At 32.7% G+C, this 23,193-nt stretch overlaps 1 protein-coding gene across 3 annotated transcripts in view; it reads left to right on the forward strand.

Moving 5' to 3' along the window:
- Positions 1-23,193, forward strand: part of LOC140443741 (uncharacterized) — a 242,234-nt gene that overhangs the window by 19,494 nt on the left and 199,547 nt on the right. Inside the window, exon 1 of one of the 3 annotated variants that reach the window (XM_072535152.1) lies at positions 2,938-3,232. The exons of the other annotated variants lie outside the window; for them this stretch is intronic. Coding sequence (XP_072391253.1) covers positions 3,230-3,232 — 3 coding nt within the window. The 5' untranslated portion in view covers positions 2,938-3,229. Of the gene's footprint in view, positions 1-2,937; positions 3,233-23,193 lie in introns of those variants that run through there. 3 annotated transcript variants of the gene reach the window in all.

Consider the following 23,193-nt stretch of genomic DNA (forward strand, 5'->3'; position numbering starts at 1 on the left):
TTTTAAAAAGTAGTTGAGATCATTTTCTTGGAACTCTGCTTCATCCAAAGACAATATTAATATCGTCTTTCCAAAATAGGTAAACACACTGTGTAATGGCGTCTGGCACCACTGTTTATTTTCTTGTAACATATGTTTATATTTTAAAGACTAAGCCGGCATATGCACCCTTGAATACGCTGCACCTATCAAAAATGGTAAAACTTAAATTGGTCAATGTCAACAACAATGATATTACTTATGAGAATGCCGTATTTGGATAGGAAGGAACACATATCAGCAGGCGCATTTTAGAATATACGGGGTCTTCGTAATAATCCGTTATTGAGGTTGTAGTTATTATCTATCGCTAACGTTTAATTGTATTTAAAAAAATCTAAATAATATATTTTTAAATATAAAACATAAATGTGCCTCATAGGAATGCTTATTAAATCAACCAATTTAAGTTCCTTTGAGGCGAGAGTATGTTTTGGAGACTTTGTTTGCAATAAGATAAGATAGGCAAAATGCCCTCACTCCAAGAATTCAATTTTTTTCATTTTTTTACGTTCTATGTGATTAAAAAATAAGACTCAATTTTAGCGAAAAACTGTTTTTTAGGGGGTATAGTTATTATCAAAATACACAAAATAAAAAAAATTGGACTTGCAGCAATCTTAAAAAATGCATTTTTAGGTTATGTACACTCAACCTACGGGTCTATAAAAACTAGACACGTTTCGTAAAAGCCTCAACTATGTGTATGAATTTTTAAAAAATTTAAAATTGATTGCACCCTAGCGACAAAAAAAAAATATATAAATAAAAACGAAAAAATGACGTTCTTGCGGTTGAGTGAGGGGGTGGCGGGCTAAAATTGCACTGTTTTACTTTTTAACCTTTAACTACTCACGCATCAAGTTATAACATAAGTACACGCGTGGCGTACTTTATACACTACAAGGGAATACACTTAAAAACAGTAGTTTTGTTTATTTTTTTTTACCCAAAGTCGGACGTACCCTGGGTAATGATTAACTAATTAATATGATTTCACCCGTTCAATATGATTTTGTCGAATCGAACCTTTTAGGACAACCTATTCTAATTATGTTTATAAAAATTGAGGGCATGTCTAGAGATAAAGAAACTTTACTTCACAAAAACTTATAAGACATATGCGTCTAACACAAATTGACGTATTTCTAGTGCAGATAAAACCATGTGATAAATAGGAAAGTGCTATCTTTGCCGGCAAAGAAGCAAAGAAAAACTCAAAGTAAGAGAGGAAAAAACCAGTCAGCTGAGAGAACCTTTCAACGATGTTGAGCTTGGATCCACCATCTACATGTATAACGAAAAATAATGCGACATAAATTTAATTATGAAATTTGGACCAAAAACACTACAATAGCTTCTCCGGACGATGAACAGCTGTATTCAAACTATGCAGATACACAAAATGTGGAGACAATCTATAGTTGTTGCCTTGCTTAAACCTGGCAAAAACTCCAACGACCACAAAAGCTATCTTCCAATATCTTTATTTTGTCAGCTTTTCAAAATCCTTCTGCAAATGTTCCTTGATATGATTTCACCGATAATAAAAAAAACTCAAATTAAAATGTAGAGATGCTAATATCATGTACGTCACAAATACTAAATCTTACCAAATACAGCGAAGACAGATGCGAAAGATATCTGGTATCAATCTAAATGCCACTTACGACACCTTAAATTAAAGGATATTTCTTCAAAAACTATATCTCCTTAGATAATAAACTTACTTGTATTATCCGCGTCTGCCTCCACAACAGAAGATTTTTTATATAATTCAATGGTAAGAATAACAGATGGAGAACGCACAAGAACGGTATCGCTTGGGATAGGGTAACAGCATTTACAAAAATTCATACCAGTAGATACTTCGGCTTTTATTATGTAGACGATACATCTATTGATGCACAACCAAAAACTTGTGTTGCTGAAGTGAAGAAAAATCTAAATGATACCTTAAACACAATAAAAATATACTATAAATTAATTTTTAACCAAACTCTAGAAAAACTCAGGTGTTCAACTTCAATTTCCCTAACAACGACGTTTTCACAAAACTGAACATCCAATAGTGACATACAATCATACAATTATGTAAATACCTTAAAGATAGTTTGTATCACACGTTGTCATTCATAGAACATTGTTTAAAACTAAAAGGCAAACTGAGTACCAGAAATAATATTCTCCGCATGCTTGTCAGTTGAAAATGGGGAGCATATCCTTTCACCCTTAAGATGTACACGCTTGCACTCTATGTTTCTGCTGCCGAACATACCTCGCCAGTCTGGGTGACACCGACACGTCTTTGACACGTAGATTAAACTATAAATTAGTCAGCCAAATTCAGCGGATATTAAGACTCCACATCAATGCATAAGCTCTACCCTATCGTAGCTTTCAATCCACCCAATATCCGAAGAAAACTAGCTAGAGAACGAAAGAAACGGAGGTCCACTTGACCACGGAGCTCATTTAAACCTGAATTTTAACACGGGCGGAGTCCACTTTATGCCGTAGATATATATATATATATATATATATATATATATATATATATATATATATATATATATATATATATATATATATATATATATATATATATATATATATATTATTTCATCTTCGGTTGACATAAGCTTAAGTTTTGCTGAAGTGAATTAAACATGAAGAAGAAAGGGGAATGGAAAGCACACATGCTGTGTACCTCACTCAAATCAAAGATCACAAAATTACTATGGGTTTGTTTTTGAGCATTCCTTTTTATAAATTTCATAGTAAACCACAATTTTTAGAACGTTCTCTGTATACAAGATTTGGGAGAGAACTTGCGCAGATGGCGAGTTTCCTGCAATGCACCACATTTTCACTTTTGCTCTCTTCCACAACACAATCCTCGCATACATCGTTCGTCGAGTGATTGCTCGCAGTCGATACGCTCAGAAGGTAACCGCAACGGAATCTACGGTGTGTAAAAGGAAGCTATTTTTGTGGGAACTTCATAAAACATTTTAAATAATAATAAATAATCTTTTGGAAGTAGACCGTAGACAGAACTTGATAGTGAAGAGTGCTTGAAAATAATATCAGTGAGGGGATTCAGAGTGTAAATTTGTGATTTTTTTTAAATGTTTGAATACTATTAAGCATTTAGTGCTTGAACATGAGGAGTAATTAATTTATTATTATGGTACGTGTATGTATTTTAATATACTAATAATTTTAACTATATAAAATATATATGACGCAAAATAATTTTTGAAACACAATATAACAATACTGGTGTAGGACGAATTCTTTGAATTTTGCCCTAAAATTGGTTATTTTATACATTTCCGAAATTAATTCTGTGTAATTAGTAATGATAATGGATTTGTCTGGAAAATTATATTATATTCTTTATGGATTGGCTAAAATTTTAATAATTAAGAAGTATAATAATATGTTCGCTTTAAATTAATTGATTTTCATTAAAATTTGTAAATTACATATCAATAAACGATGTTTTTTCTAAAATAAAAAGTGTAGTGTTATCTCTTTGTTAGATGTAAACTTTTAAAGGATCTACACTAAATAAGTTTTCTTAACTTTTGTTTTATGTATATTCTGGTTGTTGTAGAGATACGATAGTATGATATGGCCTATAATAAGAGCTTCTAGGTCTAGGAGTTAAACACATTTTATGATAAAAACGCCACTCATTACTGTCGGCGTGAATGTATTTATGTAGTTTTTATCTTTACGCCGTTCATATCTTCTACCTTACTGTTTATTACACCTCAGTCATAGTATATGGTTAAAGAAGCCATTCTTTTAGCATTAAACTGTGTTTCAGCTAAATACGGATGAGAGTACGTTTTAGTTACTGATAACTCAAAAAGTGTGAACACAATTATTGTTATACTCCATTTGAAAATTATCGTTATTTGCCAATAGTTGTTTAGTTAACTCTTTTGCTGGCATAATGGCTTTTAGTTTTACTACTGCAACATTTAAAGCTGTATTGCAGATCTAAGCTCTAACAAAATTTTTTGTGCATAACATTTGTCAGAATTAAAAAAAAATGTTTAATACGTTTAGGAGTAAAATGATAGTCAGCTATGTACTATCAGTAAATCCTAAGAGTTTGTTAGTTTGATTATTAACGCAATAGAGAACAAGTTCATTGTTATTGTTAAGTGTAGTAATTAAATAGTAACTTGTCATGTTACTTTAATATTAGTAATCAACGCATATTTGCAATAAGCGGTTCAGCTGTTTTAATATTTTATTTAAAGACTAATAAACTAAGTTTTTTGAACTTTTCTAAAAGCGGATTCAGTCTCCAAATTTATAACTAAGTTGCCAACAGCCGCAGTAACTAACTACTACTACACTACAGCTGTCATAGCTGCAGAAAACGCTTCTAAGTAGGCTAGACAGTACGTTTTGAATTATGGTTAGTCCATGTCAGTTTTAAATAGTTGTACATTTATCTGCGGTTTCTATCGTGTTAAGCTCAATATATGTATATAATACTAATCTCCGAAGATGTAAGCCTAACCCCATCTAGGAACCGTTCGCAGAAAAATGCAACGCAGTCGAATAGTACTTGTTCGGCCCCCTTTTTCCATTTTGACAGAAACAGCAATTCTCATTGTCTGACTTGTCCATATTAAAGTGATATCTTAAAGGACTGATATCTTCTGAGAACTTATTTTACCAATTTTTTGTATTTTTTTATCATTTCCAGAGGGACCGTGATCGATGTTTAGTCGATGATCCTATAAATATTTCCACTTCCCTCAGTCCTGGCGTATTTAAAAAGTGCAATCCATTTTGATTGGATTCCGAATATGGAATTTTCTTTTTACGTGATTTTTGGCTATTCTACAAAAGGGATCCAAGCGTGGAAAAGTGGAATTTGCTTTTTGTGTTGTCAATGTTCCAGATTTCTCATTTCACATAATTCCTTTATGATCTGGCATCCACATGAAGAGTCCTTATTTTTTGTTGTTAGTTTCTTGGAGATGGCAATCCCAAACATATTGGACTAATAAACCAAATACTTTAGAAGCTTTATATCAGTTTGTGTGTTCAAAAGAATGTAGACCTTTACCATATAGATATCTCTACAGAGATACTCCTGATATATATAGCCTGTAATTTCACCTGAAAGTCTTTCCAGGGATTTTGGAAAACCTGAAATTCGAGTCCGCTACTGTCACTTTGTACCGTACTTAGTGATCTTGATTATGAAGAATTAATTTTTAGAACACCGTTACACAATAGGCTTGAAGGCAGCATTGCTCAGTCCGTTTAGATTATGGCAGGGTCGTACTTAGAGGTGAGAAACATAAGAAAGAATAGATACTAAACAACAAAAATAAAACGAAATAAAGAAGAGGCCAACTCTTAAAAAAAAAAGAATGGGAGCCACTGTTTTTTAAATATTTGGATCCAAAAAAAAAACAGAAAAGAGATATTCACAAATCAAAGAGAAAGAATGTAGAATCCAAATATCATAATAAATATCAGTAAAATAAAAAATAAGTTAAAATTCACTTTAGCAAACTATTCATAAATATCACAAAATAGGCAAATAAAATATTAAGGTAAAATATTCAAATAAGGTAAATAAATATCGTATCAAACATATCAAATATTGATAAAGTTATTATCATAACAACGTGAGAACTGTCTTACTAAACTCTCTACAAGTCCTCTCTTTAATGGATTAACTGCATTGGAAAATAAAAAAATATGCTATTTAAAATAATGGGAATTCTTTGGGAATATTTTCAAACGGGATGTGCTAGAACTGAAATTTACCCAAATAATGGGATATTTTTCGGCACTTCTTTGAGAGATTAGTTACTATATCTACAAACAAAAAGTGTTGGGACTGAATTGGTAGATTTAGCTTTAGGCAAACACACTAAAGGAACAATAACGATTCAAACGATATAAAAAGGTTTGTTGGAAGTTTATCATATCTAACCGTTGTTTTATTATGGAGCATTAGAGGTCTACATTTATTTCTAGAGAAAATATTTATAGGAATAAAAATGTATGTACAGGCTGAAATAAAATTTAATAAAATAATGAAAATTAGACAGGATAAGTATTATAGATATAGAAGTATTATATATAAGATTATTAAGTATTGTATTATGATTATTCGAATTCTTGTACCATTGAACCGGTTTTTAGCTAGCGACAAGTCCAATATGCTTACATGCATTAAATTTTTGTTGGCACTTGCAAATTCTTACTTGAATTAAGGAAATAGTGTATTTAATGTAATTATTGCTTATCAAAGTATCAACACACGGTCAACAAATACATAGAATTGAAAAAATTAAACGAATAATAAACTCAACCCGATACACTGCTTACTACATCTATAATATAAACCACTGTAATTTTATACCGCAATGCAAGAAAATGTGCGAGTGTCGCATCGATATTTTACACAATTGATGCAACGTCAAAAGTGGGTTTTTAAATTATAGTCATACTTGACTTGCTAATACTTTTTTTTAATTTTCTTCTTATAGAAAAAATATTTTTACTATCTCATACAGTTATTTAATATCATATTTTACTCAGAAACACTTGTAGCGTGATTTTTGTCACATATGTATCGTCACTGAGTCCCACAGAGAATGGCCGAATGTTAATAGATTCCAGCAAAGAAAAAGGTAATTCAAAATAAAAAGCCAGAAGAACATTTAGATTATCTGGCACCACCTATGCCAATTAAATTAATCACATGTTAATAAAAAAAAAGACGAAGAGAATTGTAAAAAATAAAAAGTTTTCCAGTCTTGCTTTTTTACCAACTGAATCTATTACTTCACATGTAAGTTGTCTTTTACATTATTTGTCTCTTTTTTACTTTGTTTTGAAATTTCATTTTTTTAATAGGCATTCTCCTTTTATCTTAACAATCTGACATCCTAGATTCTAACTTGAGAATTAAAATAGATAATATAATAGATAAAAATTCAATAGATTTATAAATTTAACAGAGACTAAATTCAGTAATAGTGAGATACTATTTTTGGTAAAAGGATTTAAACACAACTTGCCTCAACATAATAATAATAAAACTTTAGAATATTTAGGTGTATAATGTGAAGTAGCATTAAACAAAACTACCAATAATATCGAAAAAAGTCATAGTGTTTACAAAAGCAGACAAAGGTAACACTATCATTGCTATAGATCAAATAGAATATAATAACAAAACCAGAGAATTTTAAAATAATCAAAATACCGAAACAATAAACAAACATCAAACAGAAAAGTATCAAAAATAAGTTAAACTAAACTAGCATTGAAAATTTCTAAATCAATATTAAATTCAATAGAATAGAAATATCTCAACATCATGAACCCACAGCCTCCTAAATTATACTCTTTTATGAAACTACATAAACCTGATCACGCAATAAGACCTGTAGTTTCTTTTTATACAGCTCCGTCATATAAAATTAAAAAAAAAATTATAGATTATTTTAGAACACACTAAATTTTCACCTCAATTTACCGTAAAAAATACAATAGAACTAGTTAATAAAATAAAACATTTTCAATTACCTAACAACTCAAAATTAATTTCATTTGACGTCAAAAATCTTTTTCCTAGTATTCCTCCTACAGAAACTTTTGTTCTAGCAAAAGACCTTTTAGACCATACTATTACAAATCCAATCATTTCGTCTGAAATTTTACATCTTGAAATTTGTATAAGCCAGGACTACTTTAAAAAAGATCTCAAAATATTCCATATTCAAACAGTTGTACTGGTATGTTTTACATGAACTAACAGACAACTTGACCAATTCTTTTTTTTTTAACCCTTCTCTCTATTCGGATTGCCGAATATAGGCCTCTCCTAATTCGCGCCATTCATCTCTGTTGTTTGTAAGACGTTTCCACATTGGTCCTGATTGGTTCAAACTCTGATTATTTTACGTGTTCATTATTGTTAATATGTGATGTAAGTATTTGAATGTGTGTAGAGTGTTCCTGTTTAGTGAACGTGTTTTGTGTGTTGCATATGTATTGTGTATGATAGATAATGATTTGGTATATTCTTGTTGGTGAGTTCTTCTTTAAGTATTGGCAACCAAAGCCTGCTACATTCTGCTGATGGGTTTGCTACAAATTTTTATTCATTAAGTAGGATGAGTGCTGCTCATTTGATTTTTCATGTCTGTTTCTTTCATGACTATTGTTGCATTCAAAGAGTATTTTTTAGATGCATTTCTTTGATTTCTCCTGTGTGTTGCCTATCTTTTTTCATATTTCTGATAAACCCTTTACATATGGTTTTGTTGTCATTCTTGAGTTCCTTCTTGTGAGTATTTCTGGGTTGCCTGTTGTGTTAAGTTTTCTTTGTTCTATCTTCTGGAATTCCTTGTTTATAAGTGACGATGGGTAGTCATTTTTTGTTAGAACCTTTGTTAGTAGGTTTTTTTCTTCTTGGAAAGCCGGAAAACCTATTAGAGCAAGTATTTTGGGCTCTATCATATCATGATTTGATAATTCCTTTTTTAATGTTTACGTTGTGTTTTGAGTGCTAGTTGAAATATTTGGGTGTGGGTTGGTTTTGGAAACGTCAAACTTTTTAGGTAAAATGTAATTGTCATTACAATCAATTGTGACGTATTCCCATATAAACATAGTATTTAAGTAAGGTAGAAATACTTTGACATTTTCTCATTAGGGCAAGTTACTTTCGTATTTATTTTGCTGCACTTTGGAGAATTGGATGCTGAGTTTCTAGTGATAATTCAAAACAGTCGCGAAGTAAGGAAACTATTTGTGTCGAATAAACCACTATGAATTGCAATAAAAATTACATTTTTTGTTTTGACGTTTGCTTTACAATCAGGAAAGCGAAACGTAAATAATATAAGTAACATAAATGGTATTTTCAAATATGTAAGTTTATATCAGGAATTTTTTTAAAACAATTGGAAATCGAAACCTCAAAACAAAAAAACAAAAAAAAAAGTAATTTTTATTACAATTCATTGAGGTTTATTACCATGTGTAAAATATATTATATATATACCATTTAGTAAAATACGATATTCATATAATACACGTTTGTATTATGCTAACTTTTGGCCTTCTTTTCTTTTCGATTTTTATCTTTATCGATTTAAATATCTATGGAATAAAAAATCGTGGAATCCTACTGAGATTTGGACAAAAATAAAGGTCGGAATATACATTTTCTAAAATCCCTACGTTGACGAGCGTAGGATGTGCTTTTATCATTACATCAATCTTTTTGAGATACGTTATAAATGGAAATCATTTCCTAAAGTTCCCAACTGATTTGAATATGGAGGCATAAACATGATCTAAAGGCCGAATTAATAAAAATTATTATACGACCATACATATAGAAATTTTGTATATATATATTTATATATATATATATATATATATATATACAGTCTATATGTATATATATATACATATATATGGTTCTTGAACTCCTAAGTGGAGCATAGAGCTCAGTGAAAACGCGTCATCAGGTTCTGTTTTGCGCTAAGGCTTTCACCTCATTCCAAGACTTTCCTTGACCTCTTATCTCGTCCATGATGGATCTTCTCGAAGTTTGCTCTGGGCGACCTCTTTTTCTTCTTCCTTGAGGATTCCACTCTAGGGCAATCTTTGCAATACTGGAATTATTTTTTCAGTGTGTGACCAATCCAACCCCACTTTCTGGACTTAGGTGTAGTAGATCTTCGTTTCTGATGATGTTAGGCTAGAAAATACGAACAATTCGTCGTAGACATTTATTAATAAAGACCTGCAGTTTATCTGTAAGGGTTTTTGTCACTTTCCAGGTTTCACATCCGTAGAGTAGAACAGACATGACATTTGACTAGAATATGCGGATCTTTGTCCTTGTAGTATACTTGCCAGATCTCCAAACAGGGATGAGCGTGCTGAATGCTTGTTGAGCTTTTCGTATCCTCATACGAATATCGTCCTCTGCACCTCTGCTTTCTGTTATGACACTTCCAACATACGTAAAGTTTTCCACATTTTCAATCTTTATGTTGTTGATAGTAAATAGCGTGTTGTTTCTTGCATTTACTCTCATGGATTTGGTTTTACTAATATTGATTTTTAAACCTACTTTATTGGCTTCAGTGGAAAATGTTTCCAATTGATCTGTCACATCTTGGAACTTTTGTCCTAACAATCAGATATCGTCGGCGTATTCCAGATCGCTTAGGCATGTGGTTAACGTCCATTGTATCCCTCTTGTGTCGGATCCTAGTTTGGAGAGACTGCTATGTTAAAAAGAAACGGAGAAAGCATGCATCCCTGTCTGACTCCAGTAAGTATGTCAAATTCGTCGCTGTTGATTCCATTGTGTGTCACGCTGCATTTCGCGTCAATGTACAGTGACTTTATAATGGAAATTATTTTATACGGGATGTTTCTTAGCTCTAAAATTTTCCATAAAGCAGCATGAAATAAGAATTATAGAAATTATAGTATTTAAAAATTATTATATAAAAGTTCAGTATTTTTTATTAAACAGTTGAAATGAAATACACACATCAAAAATGTCTACTGCACTACTGCATGTAATAATGCAATGATTAGTGATCAGTGCAGTAGTGTCTGGGGGCTCGGGAAAATGTGACCTCGGAGGCCTCGAAGACATCAAAGAGGATGTCAAAAGCTCGGCGCAATGATAATCGAAGCGGTTCAACCCGGAAGACTGTTGAGTTTAATATTAATTTATGTTAATTCTGCAGATTCTAAAGCTTAAAATACAATCATCAAATATTAAATTTTTTAAATTATATACGCGGTTTGTCAAAAAATATAAATTGTTGATATTGTTAAAACTCTTACATAAAAATCATATTTTTTGACAAACCGCGTATATGACTAAAAAATTTAATGTCTGATGATTATATTCTAGGTTTTTAGGTTTTAGAACATGAAGTTTTTATAAAACATAACTTCTTTTCACAAAACTAAAAATAAAAAAAATTCCCACTAGTTGCGGACTTAATTGGACACCCTGTACATATATATATATATATATATATATATATATATATATATATATATATATATATATATATATATATATATATATATATTGTATAAATATATATATATATATATATAAATATATATATATATATATATATATATATATATATATATATATATATATATATATATATATATATAGTCATGTTATTATGTTCAAAAGTAATTAATGTTGTATTTTACAATTAAGAGCGTAGGCGCAAAATTTCTGGCCAATGCTTTTTAAATACATTCATTTGTTTCGAATCCTTAAAAAACTAATAAGTATTTTTGAAAAACTTAAACGCAGAATGAAAGAATACATTATTACTGAGGGCTGAAAGTCCCTGAAAACTTCCATAATGTTTATTTTAATAAGTTACAGGGTTGAAAAAAAAAGAGAAAATTTAGTGTGATTTTTAATTTCAAATATCTCATTCAAAAAAACTGTTTCTTTATTCTAAGGGACTTTCGGCCCTCGGTAATAATGTAATCTTTCATTCTGCGTTTAAATTTTTCAAAAATATTTGTTAGTTTTCTCAGGATTCGAAAAAAATAATTACATTTAAAAAGCATTGGCCCGAAATCCCGGGTTTAGCCAAAAAAATCAAATGATTATAATACTTAGTACAATAATTTGTTATACATTTTTTTATGAATAATGTATATATCACGTAATACATTATATTATGCATATTGATAAAGGTACAATTTGTGCAACCCTCGTATTTCACGGTATCTTCCAGTATGTTAAAGATAGAAAATGATCCTCCTCACTGTGTTGCTACATCTTGCAATCTACATTTACAAAGCTTTTTCCCGCCACGATCACATGTTACCATCTTTAAACATGTCTTATTAATTTATATTATACTGAATGAAATCTAATAATAAACTTTCATTTCATTGTGAACGGTCGGCAATGGTGATAGTATTTTAGAAGATACACTTTCGAGATGCTCCATTGATTACTGACCGTCTATCTTAGAGATTTCTCTCTTTCATCTCATCTTGACATCCGAATACACAAGCACCCTTAGGGTATTATAAATTATAAAATGAATCGTTTGGAGAGATTCTACGGAAAAGCAATCAAATATTTATTTGGAATCATAGTAGATATGGGATTATATCTACACGTTATATTTGCCGAAAGATATCTATATATTTGTCATCAATTTCTTTTATATTTCGATTTTAGAATTAAACTGGATGTTTTGCTTTCTTTCGAAAATAGATAAAAAGTTATTGTGTACATACAACGTTACAGTTAACGTCATGTATTTATTACGAGACGTACATTAGATTTATAGATAGATTTAATGAGTTTGCTTTTGGCCTATTCCACTGTGACCCTTTTTAAAAGGTCTAATAACTTCGAGACTTAACCTTCCACGTAGCTCTTGTCCGGTGGCTTTTTTTCGCCTAATGCAAAGAACCGCACATTTGCCAGGCTGTCGCACTGACATAAAATGTGCTCTGTCGTTTCTTCTTCTACATATGTGACAAGATCTGCATAAGTCATCATCTGCCATTTCTAGCAGTTTCAACTGCTTATTCAGTTTGCACTGCCTTGTTAGCAGACCTACTATGACTGTTTTCCTGTCTTTGCTTGTTAGGACTGCCGTAAATTTTGGCAAAATTTTTTCACCTGTCTTTGTCCTGGTCAATTCGTCCACTATTTCAGAGATTTATGAGCTACCCGCTTCCTTGTAGCCATTCTTGTTATTGGCTTTGCAATGCCGGCGCTGCAGAAAGGTTCCTTTCCAACGGATGGCATTGATGTTTTATCTGCTTTTTCATTACCCTTATTGACACTCATGCCCCGGTACCCAGGCTACCGTAACCTTGCTACGGTCTCCTAGCTTATTTAGAGCACCCACACAATCCCATACTAGCTTAGAATTGACCTATACAGAATTGAGCGCCTTAAGCGCTGCCTGGCTATTTGTGAAGATGGCAATTGAACGGTACGTTCTTTTCTGCCTTTCTATTTCTTCCACGCTGTGATGGGTTGCCGGTATTTCCGTCTTGAAAATTGTAACATCCTTAGATAGACTTACTGGGAAATGTATCCCTTCCTTTGTCACTACTATATCGGCTCCTACACTCTCCGATGTTTTTGAGCTATCAGTGTACCAGATAGTTTCCGCTTATATGGGTACACCTTCCTTCCAGTCTTCTCTGCCTAGTATATTAATCTTGAATTTATCGTCAAAGCTATATCTCGTAGTTGCTGCATCGATGGGTTGCCCTATTACAATTGTTTTTAGCTCCTCGATTAGCTTTCTATTGTCAACACTATGCGCCTGGCTTATGTGTTGCTGAGTATCTATTAATCGGTGCAACACAGATCTGGCTTCGCCCTGTATAAAGATATAAAGTAGTGGTAGATTCAGCAGGACTTCCAACGCCGCTGTAGGAGGTGTTTTTATGGCCCCCGTAACACACAGGCATGCTAGCCTTTGTGTATTACTTAGAAGCCTTATTGCTCCCACTTGCTGCGTATTTGTCCACCACGCCACAGATCCATAGGTTATAATTGGTCTAACCCTTATTTATAACCATAGGGTCATTTTGGGGCTTAGTCCCCAATTTTTACCGCATACTCTTCTACATCTGCTCAAGGACATAGTATATTTCTGTGTGGTTTTCAATTTGTGAGTATTCCTTTGTAAGTCTATGATCTATATACTCCTAGGTATTCTGTTTCTTTGGCAAATGGAATCTGTGTTCCTCTCAGCACATGCGGTTTTAGGCCTTGTAATGGTGTCTTTTTTGTGAAGTTGACGATGTGTCTTTTTTTAGCATTGGTTATCAGTTTTGTTAAACAGCTCCCTTGTCTACACCAGTTATCAACTATATTTAGGGCTGCTTGCGTTCTCCCAGATACCACGTGGGCGAATTTGCCCCTGACGACGATTGCAATATCGTTAGCGTATCCTAGACAGTAAAAGTCTTTTGTTGGCAGATTTTTGAGAAGATCATCTACCAAAGTTGCCTAAAGTAGAGGTGACAGAACTCCTTCTTGTGGACAGCCTCCACTTGCTCTGGCTTTGATGGTTGCTTTACCCAGAGTGGATATTACTATCCTATTCTGCAGGGATGACCTTATCCATCTGCATATTATCGCTGGTGTTCCTCGTCTACTCATTGCTTTAACCAAAGAGTTGGTAGTAACATTAAATGCTCCTTCAATATCTAACAAAGAGGCCATTGCTATTCTATTGACTCTCTTTGTCTTCTATTGACTTTAAGATAAGCCTATTTAGATCATTCAACGCTGATTCCGTAGATTTACTAGGTTGGTATGCATATTGACTATTGTTTAGAGGATTATCTTTTAGCACTTTGTCTCTTATGTACCTATCCAGAAGCCTTTCTAGCGTACATTAAGCCAACAGCAACACGGATCCGATTTACAGCATTTTGATAATTTAAAATAGATTCGCGGTAAACGCTTTTGTTGCAAATAGTCCCATAAAATGATTGAGATCAGGTAATCTTTTGACCTTTGCAGTCTAAACCAACATCATCAACCAACGTCAATGATATTTTTTATTTTAAAGATGAACTTAAAAAATATTTGGATGCACCAATTACGTTAATATTTGATAAACCATCAAGTGAATATTGACCTTGGTCTTTGATCATCGTCGTTTGTCATTCTGGTATAGTTGAAAATTTCTTAACAAATGGGCTTGAAATCTGGGAACATCCTTATTTTAGATTGTCTCTTAAGAAATGAATTCGTAATTTAGACTGGCGTGATTTGGTGATCGGTGGTAGAACCATTCGAATTGTGGTGCTATCGACGAATCCTAAAAATATCATGGATTCTGCACACTTCCAATGAAGATATTCTTAAAATGATGAATTCAGAACGCTTGCTCACAAACATCACAAAGAGAAGTAAAACAGAATACTTCAGCCATTAGAGGACCCAAATACCATTTACTTAGCCTTATAATACAAGGAAAAGTGGAAGGAAAGAGATGGATTGGTCGTAAGAAACTTTCATGGCTGCGTAATATTAGACAATGGTGTGGTACCACAGTAAAAGAATTATTTCGCGCAGCAGCCGATAGAGTACGGTTTCAGGAAATTGTAAACATGATGATGGCCAACGTTTGAATACGGACACGGCACCTAAAGACTAAGATTCGGTGGTTATTGGATCTATCGAGAGATTATTTTGTTGGAGTTGAGGTTAGTCTTGTCAATGACCAGTGACCAATTCATATTAAATGAAACGGTCTTTTCAAAATTGTTCTTTTGTTTTTAGCAAACGTGTGGTGGGTAGATATGGTTATTACCTCACTTAGCACAGAAATCATTGTGCAATGACATTAGGATAACACAGAAATGAATATCTTTCTCTCCTTTCGGTTACTGAATTGTCGGAACTTAAAATTACTATTTTCAATGATATCAAAGTAATCGTCAGAAAGTTTATTGACCGTATTCATCAAAGTTGGGGGAAGAACTAAAAATTTGGGAATTTTAACGAGAATTTGTACTTTAGGATGTCAAAGCGTTTTGGGCCCTAATATTATTAAGATCTCCGAATCGTTCTCAAACCGTATTTTATCCAGTTTGTTTTCCCCGTATTTAAGAATTTTATCCGGTTGAAAATGTTGTCAATAACAGCCACATTTTTAATTAGTATCTAAGGATAGTATTACTTCTTCTGCCACATTCTCTCTATGGCCTCTTTCTCTTTCTACTTTTAAGTAGCTTGCATAGAGGAGCTCGGTATTCTATGATTGGTCATAAAAGTTTTATAAGTCTATAAAAGAGTTTTGGAGATTTCTCCCAGTTGAGAGTCTCTCCTTAATTGAACTCCCAAATAGGTTACTAAAGATTGACAGTCGCATCCTTCTCCATATAGGGCTAGTAGGTACCATCTGAAATCCTTTGCGGGCTTCACGGGCTCCAGTCGGATTGAGTCAAACTGTCCAATTCGAGTATTGTTCAATTCTGTTGATTTGGCGTTGAGCATGATCGAATATCCTTCGACTACCCAGATCTTGGATAAGATCTGCTACATGGCAATTGAAAGTTTTACTACTTCCATTTACACGAGTTTTAAATATCTATGATATACGTCTCACATGGATTTGGACATGAAAAAAATGTCTGTAAAATGGATCCTCAAATATCTGAATGTTGATCAGAAGCGTGCAGGGGTTTAAGCGTCGCGTCCATGATTGATTTTCTAGATAATGGTAGAACAATCACTGGAAATTACTATTTGTAAGTTACTAACCACTCTACGAGACATAGTTATCGAAATAAGACGTGGAAAGTTGTCCAAGGGTATTTTGATTTTGCAGTACAATCTTTAGAACTTTTTCTTGTAATTTTTGTACTAATATTTATTAATTTTATATAGTTAGTTTCTCTCATTGATTAACAGACATAATATATATCGAATGCCAAGTATCTGTCCACAAATAGTAACGTATGAAAAACTGATTAGTAGTGAGCGTTAATCGTTATCCCAGATTTTCTTGTGTTAGCAGGTTATATTTATAAATTAAATAAAATCGGAACGAACCGAAATTTTCTGTTTTATACATATCCAGCTTTACTGAGCTACTGAGCAGATGCGGACAGTATACTGTGCCAAGAGTTCAATCTGGCGTTAAGACCTTGATATTTGTGTAGCTTAACATAATATTATGATGTAAACAGGCAGATATTTAGTTTTTGGGTCATCACTTGAAATAAAGTCTTGTAATAGTAACGATTCGACCTATTAATAATTACATACTTAGGCTATTGTTTTGGGATACATTTTTGAACATTAAAATTACCAAGTTAAATGAAATAGTATACTATAATAATAATAACATGTTTATATATATATATATATATATATATATATATATATATATATATATATATATAATAAATTTTATTTATCAAAATTTATAAAAATCTTTCTCTATTTAATACTCCTTTAATAACCCTTTAACAAAAAAAGCGTTATGTGGTGTAAATTTTATGTCACTACATCGTAACAAAGCTAAATCATCATTATCAGTTATGGTAAAGCCCTTGAAAGCCTTACTACAGCACAAAGCCTCGACTTTCCCAAGTTTTTGCGTCATATTTTTTGTTCTGTTGTATAGCTGAATTATTCAGTTATGATGTTTGATCGTCTCGGCATCTTGCGTCATCAGGTGTTTCCACCTGTGTTTTGGTCTACCCTGTTTACCCGTATCTATCAATCGTAACTCTTTCGATTGAGTTTTAAGTAACGATTACATATTTTGAAAAATAAATCGTAGAAACTTAATAGACGAAAGACAAACAATATTAATTAACTTTATGTATAAACTTTATATAATTATAAATAAAAATAGTAAAAATGAGTATGTAATATGGAATATGTTAATTATATATACAGAATAATTGCATCTTCTTCTTCTTCATGTTCCGCTCCTATCGTAAATTGGAAATCATTCACCAAACCACCATTCACCATCATCAAACCATTCACGGAGATTGCGTAGCCACGAGATTTTACGTCTACCTACGCTTCTTCTGCCTTTGATTTTATCCTGCATTATATTCCTTAGTAGTTCGTATTTTTTACCTCTCATGATGTGCCCCAAGTATTCCAATTTCCTGATTTTTATGGAATTTAAAACTTCACATTGTTTTCCTAGTTGTTCGAGAACTTGTTCGTTTGTTTTGCGATCCATCCATGATATTTTCAAAATACGTCGGTAACACCACATTTCGAATGCTTCTAGGTTTTTAATGTTGGATTTGTTAAGTGTCCAAACTTCAACCCCATACAAAAGGGTAGAGAAAATATAACATCGAAGCATTCTTATTCGGAGCGATATATTGATATCGCGATTACAGAAAAGTTTTCTCATTCTATTAAAAGTTGACCGTGCAATTTCAATGCGGCATCTTATTTCCTTTGTCTGATCAGTATCTTCTGTGATCCATGCTCCAAGGTATTTGTACGAAGATATTTGTCCAATTGCTGTATTATCTAGTACTAGCTTAACTTTGATGTTTTGTGCTTTTGTAAATATCATGAACTTGGTTTTCTTCAAATTTATTTTTAGTCCATAATCGTTACAATATATATTTAGTTGTTCAGCAAGGTGTTGCAGTGCTTCTAGTGTTCCTGCCAGAAGGACGGTGTCGTCAGCATATCTTATGTTATTAAGTGGCTCACCATTTATTATAATAATTGCATAATTTTTTTTATTAATAATTACAACAAAATTTAGAACAATTAATTTCTTTACAATATACCTGGGCGATCAAAAAATTCGACTCAAAAGTAAAATAAGTTATATTTTTTGAGTAGGAACGCTGTTTCGCAGACATGAGAAATATGGAAATACGTGCTTGGCGGAGGAAGGCGATGGATAGGGACGACTGGAGAAAAATTCTTGGGGAGGCTAGGACCCACACAGGGTTGTAAAGCCAAAATGATGATGATGACGCTGTTTCGCAAGTATCTATCCACATATATATATGTAAAATTAGAAGTAAAACATTGTGAACCGAAGTAATTTTTATTGCAATGATGCCAATATTTATATAAAGTTAGTAACTAAAGAACATAACAAAGATAACTTAATATTGTATGTGAGAAAACATGTTATGAATGAATGTCATTATGTACTGAATATAAAAGTAGTATAACCTAAATTAACATAAAAAATTAAAATTAATATTGAGTATTTCCTCATCTGCATTGTATTACATTTTCCATGCGATCTCTTAAGCACCTTATTAAGTTTCTGACTGATTCCTGAGGAATCACTTCCCACTATTTTTCTAATGCAGTTTTTAGCTCCGCCACTGTCACTGATGCTGGATTACGGACCCGAACCGTGCGTTTGAGCTCATCCCATAGGTGCGCTAGATGGGATCCATATCCGGACTCAATGGGGGCCGGTCCATTGTTGTTATATTGGTGTTGGCCGGGTAATCTTTCGTAATTCTCGCTGTGTGACATCGAGCGTTATCATGCGTTAGCATTAAGCCGGCGTAAGGAACGACATGGTCTTGGAGAATATCCGTAATGTAAGGATCCTTTGTCAAACTCCCTCCGCGACCACCGATCAGGAATACAAGCTGTTTTTTTTCTTCTAAAGATATTCTACCCCAAAATATACACGAACCACCTTCATAGCTCACTGTTTCAACACAGCAACACTGGGCAAATCGTTCTCCGGGCTTCTGATAGGCGCGTCGTCTTTTGTCATGGTTAAACAGGCCATGAAAATTGGATCATAAACAAGAAAAACAGCAGTAAGATAGTAGCAACAGAGATGGAATGCCTGCGAAGATGCTGCAGAGTAACAAGAATGGATAGGAGAAGTAATGACGGAATAAAGCAAAGAACATCAATAGAAACAGACATACTAACATATATAGAACAAAAAAGATAAAAGTGGTATGGACATGTAAGAAGAACTAGCGACAGCACATGGATAAAGAGAATAACCGAATGGAGCCCCATAGGAAGGAGGAAAAGAGGACGAACCCGAAAATCCTGGAGGAACGAAGTAGACGACGCCATGAGTAAGAGAGGCCTAAACGATGGAGAATGGAACAACAGAGAGAGATGGAAACGGTTGAGCGAGGGAAGGTAGTGAATACTGTAGAATCCCTAAATATATATATATATATATATATATATATATATATATATATATATATATATATAAACAGGCCATTTACGTTCCGATTTTTAGTCCGACTAGTGGTACAACTTCCGCAGTTGGATCTGAAATCGGACCGTGAGTGGGCTGGTTGGATTAGTTGGACAACTAGTGGTACGAGTCGGAACATCTAGAGGAACGACTTGAAGGTCCGACTTCCGACTTGCGACAAAGTGGGAGCGTGAATGGTGAAGTTGTAAGTCGGATCACAGGTCGGATCGAAAATTTCCTCAGGTCAGTTGACCTTCAGCACCTGTTACGTATGAGATTTCTATGAATTACTTTACACAAAGATCCCTAGTTCGCAAATATTTAATAGAAAATAAACTTTCAATTGCACGAAAATTACCCCTATTAAAATACACGATTCTTCATCATCATCTACTTTTTGTTAGGGCAAATAATTTTCCTGTAGATCTGTAGATCTATTTTGTACACTCCCACACAGGTACAATTTCCAACACTCCGGATTTTCTACAGAAGAATTATTAACAAACAACGAAAATTAAATCATAGTTGTACTGAAATTAGAAGTAACTGTTTCTTTATATTGTTCGGAAGTTATTTTTTTCTGTCATCTTATGCAAATTTACTATTTTAGTTGGAAATAAGCCTGAATATTAGTTAGAAATTAAATTTATTTACTTTAGCTTCGGAATATTTTGATAACGATTTCCGAAGTGGAAGTCCAAACGTTAAATACATTTAATTTCTAACTCATATTGTGGCTTATTCCCAATTATCCTCCTAATTATATTTTGCGTAGTGTTTACTCGATACATTTTTTGGTTGAGCGATGTACACCGTCTGTCGTGAAAACAAACTAGAACTGAAGTTGGATAGCAAGTCGGAGCGTGAGTGGAGACGAATATCCAAGTAGTAGTCCTACGATGCTACGTCTTCTCTGTCCTTTTTTATGGTGTTGAATCGTGGACCTTGAACGAAGATATGTGCAGAAAACTGGAAGCATTTGAGATGTGGCTATATCGGAGAATGCTTAAGATCCCGTGAACTGACTGAATCACAAATGAGGAGGTCCTCAGAAGAATGAATAAGAATCGAGAAGTACTGACCACCATCAAATCTCGAAAGTTACAGTTCTTCGGACATATTATGCGAAATGAATCCAGATATACTCTCTTTCAAGCCATCCTGCAAGGAAAAATATTTGGAAAACGGGGTCCAGGAAGAAGAAGAACATCTTGGTTAAAGAACCTCAGAATCTGGTTCAATACAACATCTGTGCAGCTTTTTCGCACTGCTGCAGATAAGATAAATTGCCATGATGATCGCCAACATTCGTAACGGATAGGCACATCAAGAAGAAGAGAAGAGTCCGACCAAGTAGGACCGCAAGTCGGAACGTGAATGGCCAGCATTATACAATCACAGTCGACTCTCATCAGAAAATAAAACTTTGTTCCATTAGCCACGGTCCCAATTTATTATTTATGAGACCCTAAAACCTGCATCTATAAAATTGAATAGGGCAAATATATTGATATCAACACAGAAAATACTACAAAATAGTAACTATAATAACCAAGAATATACATTACCTTTATTGGGTTTAAACGGATATTTTAATAAAATATATATATATATATATATATATATATATATATATATATATATATATATATATATATATATATATATATATATACCTAGTAAAATATTAGTCTTCATTCATACCCAATATGAATTACTGGTCTGACCTCACAGAAAGAACATTTTGGAATAACTTCATTTATCATAAATGTCACAAAAAAGTTCAAAGGCCTCTAGTTTGATGTGAAAGTAGCCACGTGATACTCTTATAAATATTTAAAACCTATCGTTAAACTGTTCTCCAGAAAATGAAAATTCATATTGAATTCAATTTATATTACCGATAAATATATTTACACTTATTGTTTCATTATACTTATTACTTGAATGTTGATTGGATTTAGATCGTTCTAATTTTGATGAGAATAGACCACTTATTTACAATAATGAGAATAGACAATAATTTTACTTTATTTTATTGTAAGATTAGAAATAAAGTATGACTTTTTTAACCTTAATCTTCAGTTCAACATGATCGTGTTCTTCTTTCCCTTTTATCTTATTCCTTCTTTAGAAATATTTGGATCATATCCATATTATATATTGTTGTGATCTACTTTATGATGTTTTATTATTAATTAACACTAATTTAATTAATCCAATTATTTAATTAATTAATTCACTAATTTATGCAGAGTCATACAAATCAATTACTATTAAAAATTCTCAGGGTGCCTTTTTAATTTTACTTTAATCAGTTTACTTTATATATCTCTTCTAGTGGGTTCAGTATCTCCTAGTTGCTCATAATCGGGATAGAACAGGAAACGGAACTAACATTAAAACAACATAAATATGCACACAAATTATTATTTATTTTCAATAAGCAATACGATGAATATTAATAAATAACTTTTGTGGGCACTTATCTTTCCCAACAAACTCCTATACTCTAAATTTAATTTTAATTACAAACTATCTATTGATCTGTTTTATAATAATATCTACTAAAAAAAATGACCATATAAAATTATAATTTATTCACAAAAAAAATAACTCTTTGAAACTTGGAATCTTAGTTCGTATGCTTATATTTGATTTTATCTTTAGAATATCTTAAAATTTTCTTTCATTCAAATTATTTGACTGACCTTTATTTTTTTACACCAATGATGTCTCCTCTCGATCAAACCACAGTTCCTTCCTTGATTGATTATGTCCGGCTACCATCAAATCTTTCCCGTTCTCAGCATCGATCCAAACCGCATACCAGCAAACTACTCCTCCTAAAACACAAGCCCAAGCCTCTTTTTACCGGTACTCTTTATTCACAAATTCTCCTTTCTTTCTCAATTATATCTCGTGGACTATGCAGTCTCAAAAGAGGTATTAATCTTCTCGATTTTGATCTGCTCTCAGCTTCCACCTTTTTCACTAACAAACGAAAACACTGGTACTCAGATTGACTACACGAAAACACGTCTTCTCTTCTGGTCTGCCGGTAACATAATAATTCTTTCAATCTCTCCCAGACAACCTTCACAACTCTCTCATTCCCACCATTCCTTTTTAACCAATCATAAGCATTCATCTTTCCCACTTATTTTCGATTTAGAAAATTTCCAACATGATATTTAAAACAAATAAACTACTTTCACTCAAATTACTTTTCAGAAACCATTAACAATTTTGCCTTTTTCAACAGAAATAAGTTTCCAAATTCTTGTTATCTCATATCTAAATCTAATTCTTATTTACTTTCGAAAAATGCCCACCGAAAAATACAATTACAAGTTTATTCCTAAATCTATAATTATACGGGTTCCAT

This window comes from Diabrotica undecimpunctata, chromosome 6 (genome assembly GCF_040954645.1).
Source record: "Diabrotica undecimpunctata isolate CICGRU chromosome 6, icDiaUnde3, whole genome shotgun sequence".
Lineage (NCBI taxonomy): Eukaryota > Metazoa > Arthropoda > Insecta > Coleoptera > Chrysomelidae > Diabrotica > Diabrotica undecimpunctata.